Source organism: Argentina silus (genome assembly GCF_951799395.1).
Source record: "Argentina silus genome assembly, chromosome: 17".
NCBI classification, from domain to species: Eukaryota; Metazoa; Chordata; class Actinopteri; order Argentiniformes; family Argentinidae; genus Argentina; species Argentina silus.
The window spans coordinates 226,933-231,932 of NC_139671.1; the positions used below are offsets into that span (position 1 = coordinate 226,933).

Genomic DNA, 5,000 nt, shown 5'->3' on the forward strand with positions numbered 1-5,000 from the left:
ACACTACTACACTACTACACTACACTACTACACTACTACACTACACTACACTACTACTACACTACTACACTACACTACACTACTACACTACTACACTACACTACACTACTACACTACACTACTACACTACACTACACTACTACTACGACTACACTACACTACTACTACACTACACTACTACACTACTACACTACACTACTACACTACTACTACTACGACTACACTACTACACTACACTACTACACTACACTACTACACTACACGACTACACTACTACACTACACTACACTACTACACTACACTACACTACTACTACACTACTACTACACTACACTACTACACTACACTACTACACTACACTACTACACTACACTACACTACACTACTACTACGACTACACTACACTACTACTACTACTACGACTACACTACTACACTACTACACTACACTACTACACTACACTACTACACTACTACTACTACGACTACACTACTACACTACACTACTACACTACACTACTACACTACACTACACTACTACACTACTACTACTACGACTACACTACTACACTACACTACTACACTACACTACTACACTACACTACACTACTACTACTACTACGACTACACTACTACACTACTACACTACACTACTACACTACACTACTACACTACTACTACTACGACTACACTACTACACTACACTACTACACTACACTACTACACTACACTACTACTACTACTACGACTACACTACTACACTACTACACTACACTACTACACTACACTACTACACTACTACTACTACGACTACACTACTACACTACACTACTACACTACACTACTACACTACACTACTACACTACTACACTACACTACACTACTACACTACACTACTACACTACTACTACTACGACTACACTACTACACTACACTACTACACTACTACACTACACTACTACACTACTACACTACACTACACTACTACTACACTACTACACTACACTACACTACTACACTACTACACTACACTACACTACTACACTACACTACTACACTACACTACACTACTACTACAACTACACTACACTACTACTACACTACACTACTACACTACTACACTACACTACTACACTACTACTACTACGACTACACTACTACACTACACTACTACACTACACTACTACACTACACGACTACACTACTACACTACACTACACTACTACACTACACTACACTACTACTACACTACTACTACACTACACTACACTACACTACACTACACTACACTACACTACTACACTACACTACTACACTACACTACACTACTACACTACTACACTACACTACACTACACTACACTACACTACACTACTACACTACACTACTACACTACACTACACTACTACACTACTACACTACTACTACACTACTACTACACTACTACACTACACTACTACACTACACTACACTACACTACTACACTACACTACACTACTACACTACTACACTACACTACTACACTACTACACTATACTACTACACTACACTACTACACTACACTACACTACTACACTACTATACTACTACACTACACTACTACACTACACTACACTACTACACTACACTACTACACTACACACTACACTACACTACTACACTACACTACTACACTACACTACACTACTACACTACACTACACTACTACACTACACTACTACACTACACTACTACACTACACTACACTACAGTGTCCCAGCAATTTTCCTCGTGTTAAGTATTCCTGGTTTTTGATCTATGATTGTTTTTCTGACTTTGCCTTTTTGCCGACCCCTTACTGGACTACCTGCCTCCTCATTGACTGCCTACCTGTGTACCAAACCCTGCTTTTTTGGAATTAAAGACTATTCTGAAGTTTTCACTTGAGTCGTGCACTTGAGTCCTCTGCCTGTGTATTACAGTCATTACAGTTCGAACTGGCCACACTATGGACTCAGCTGACTCAGACTTTGTGCCGCTGCGCTTCAGACCCAGGAGAGACGGATGTTTCGCCATGACGAGCAACTCACCTCAGTCTGCCTGGGGGGGCGTGGCCTGTCAGAGCGACATAGGGGCTTCCAGGCTTCCATGGTTTCCAGGTTTGCCAGCTGGCCGACCAGATCCAGCAGCTGATGGCGTGCCTCGAGACTCTCGTCTCTTTTCCTCCGGTCCCAGCGCCAGATCCGACCCGTGATCCTGCTCCTGTTCCAGTACCAGCTCCACTGCTCCCACCACCGGCACTGGCTCCTCACCTCTCCAGAACCGAGTGGTTCTCCAGGGACTCCGGTAACTGTTGGGCACTCCTGGTCCAGTGTGGGCTGCATTTCGAGCTCCAGGCATCGTCATTCCAGATGGAACGAGCCAAAGTGACGTACATCATCACCCACCTTACCGGCAGAGCGGGAGCCTGGGCCACAGCCAAGGGCTAGGGATTCTCTAGCTGGAACCCATCCGCTCTGTTTGACGCCTTTCTGTATGGGCTTTCCGACCCCATCAAGGACCAGTTGGCTCCTCTTGAGCTTCCCCCCGACCTGGATTCTCTTTTCGTTCTGGCCATTAGGATCGACAATTGCCTTCAAGAGAGAGAAAGACAGAGAGATCCAGGGCTGAGATTACTCCGCCCGCCCTGAGGGGTCAGTTCACTGCTGATCGCTCTTCTTTGTGCCGTCCTCCCCAACGGCCAGTGCCCCCTACTGCTTCGGAGGAGCCCATGCAGTAGGGGAGAGCCAGGCTCACTCCCGCGGAGTGTCAGAGCCATATATGGGAGGGAAGGTGCATCTACTGTGCTCAGCTGGGTCATTTCATGTCAGGGTGTCCAGGCGAGCCAAACTGTTTTTTCTGCTAACCCCTCTTGTTGTTTCACTCCTGCTCGGCTTATTACTCTGTCCCAGACTCTCAATCACCCTGTGTTTGTGGACTCTGGAGCAGATGAGAGTTTAATTGATTGGAGGTTAGCCAAAAGACTTGGTCTTGACGTTGTTCCCCTGCCCAAGCCATTGGAGGCCAAAGCTCTAGATGGTTGCCTCCTGTGCGATTCAATTAATCATTGCCAATAACCACACTGAGTTTCTGAGCTTCCATCTTTTCAACTCTCCTTTCCAGCCTCTCATCCTGGGTTATCCCTGGCTCTCCAAAAGTAACCCTCACATAGGCTGGTCCACTGGGGAGGGTACGGGTTGGGGCGAGGAATGTTCACTCTCCTGCTTTCCGTCCACTCCTGCTTCAGTGTCTCCTCGACCTCTGGTCTCTGTACCACCTGCGCCTCCAGCACCAACTAGGCCTCCTGTCTCCTCACACCCCTTGGTTTCATCGGTCTGACTTCCCGGATCTTTCTAGTGTTCCCTCCTGTTACCTCGACCTCAAAGAGGTATTCAATAAGACCTGTGCTACCTCTCTGCCTCCTCATCGGTTCTAAGAACATTAAGCCCAATGCTCTGCCTCGCCTGTTTGACCCTGACTCAGCCCCATGGTCTCCCACAAACATCCTACCTTCTTCCTGTGTGGTGGGGGCTGTAAGTTGGGGCATTGAGGAAGAGGTTAGACAGGCGAGTACGAACATCCAAGTACCGGACGGTTGTCCCCCGAACCGGTTGTTTGCCCCTGTCTCCCATCGCTCTCAGGTGATTCATTGGGCTCACACCTCCCTTCTCTCCTGTCACCCTGGGATACGGCGGACTCTCTTCGTTGTCAAGCAACGTTTCTTGCGGCCGTCCATGGAGAGAAAGGTGGGAGAGTACGTGGCTGCCTGTCCTGTGTGCGCCCGGAACAAGGTCTCCCGACGCCCACCTCCTGGTCTCTTGCACCTGCTCCCTGTGCATCATCGCCCCTGGTCTGACATCTCTCTGGACTTCATCACGGAGTTACCCCCCTCTGAAGGTAACACCACCATTCTGACGGTGGTGGACAGGTTTTCTAAAATGGTGCACTTCATCCCTCTGTTGAAATTGCCGTCCGCCAAGGAGACAGCGGAGACAATGTTGGTTCATGTGTTCCGTCTCCATGGATTCCCTAGGGATGTGGTGTCAGATCGGGGGCCACAATTCATCTCTCGTTTCTGGAAGGCGTTCTGCTCTCTTCTCGGTGCCACTGTCAGCCTCTCCTCCAGGTACCATCCCCAGTCTAACCCTAATCCTATCCCCAGTCTAACCCTAACCCTATCCCCAGTCCAATGGTCAGAGCGAGCAGCTCAAAAAGGAGCTGGAAACCTGCCTTCGGCGTCTCGTGTCCCAGAACCCAGCCATCTGGAGCAGGCACCTCATCTGGGTTCAGTATGCCCACAACACCCTGCAGGGGTCTGCTTCTGGTCTCTCCCCCTTCTAGTGCACCTACGGGTACCAGTCGCCGCTGTTCCTGGACCTGAAGTGTTCGTTCGGCGGTGTCGCCACACCTGGAGCCAGGCCGGCAGGTGCTCCTCAGAACCTCGGCCCCGAGGATGGTGGACTGTCGGCGAACCCCCGCCCCCACGTACCGGCCTGGGCAGAGGGTGTGGTTGTCCACTCGGGACCTCCCCCTGTTTATTTTTGTGTTCCTCCCCTTGTCAGTTGTTTAAGACACTTCACCACCTGCCCTTGTGTGTTTCCCGCCTATGTGATTGTCTGCCCCGCCCTGATTGGCTTCACCTGTTCCTCATCATCCTTCCCTGTGTATTTAGTCTGTGTGTTCCCTTGTCTCTGTGCCAGTTCGTCTTTGTAACTTGTGTGCGTGTGTGTCTGTCTGTGTGTGTGTGTGTGTGTGTGTGTGTGTGTGTGTGTGTGTGTGTGTGTGTGTGTGTGTGTGTGTGTGTGTGTGTGTGAGAATGTCATGTCTCAGAGGAGATGAAGAGCTTCTTACCTCATTTGCACTTCCAGCAGCTGCAAGTTTTTGTCTCAGAGTCATGCAGTTGAGTCCTCTGCCTGTGTATTACAGTCATTACCCACACTACACTACGCACTACACTACGCACTACACTATGCACTACACTAC

At 49.0% G+C, this 5,000-nt stretch overlaps 1 protein-coding gene across 1 annotated transcript in view; it reads right to left on the minus strand.

Annotated features, from left to right (window-relative positions):
* The window catches only part of aig1 (androgen-induced 1 (H. sapiens)), a gene marked incomplete at its 5' end in the record, with an annotated part of 7,260 nt that extends 4,898 nt beyond the window's left edge, over window positions 1-2,362 (minus strand). The window contains one exon of the mRNA XM_083688708.1: window positions 2,069-2,362. Within this exon, the coding sequence (XP_083544834.1) occupies window positions 2,069-2,362 (294 nt within the window). The remainder of the gene's footprint in view (window positions 1-2,068) is intronic.
* Between the last annotated feature and the right edge of the window lie 2,638 nt (window positions 2,363-5,000).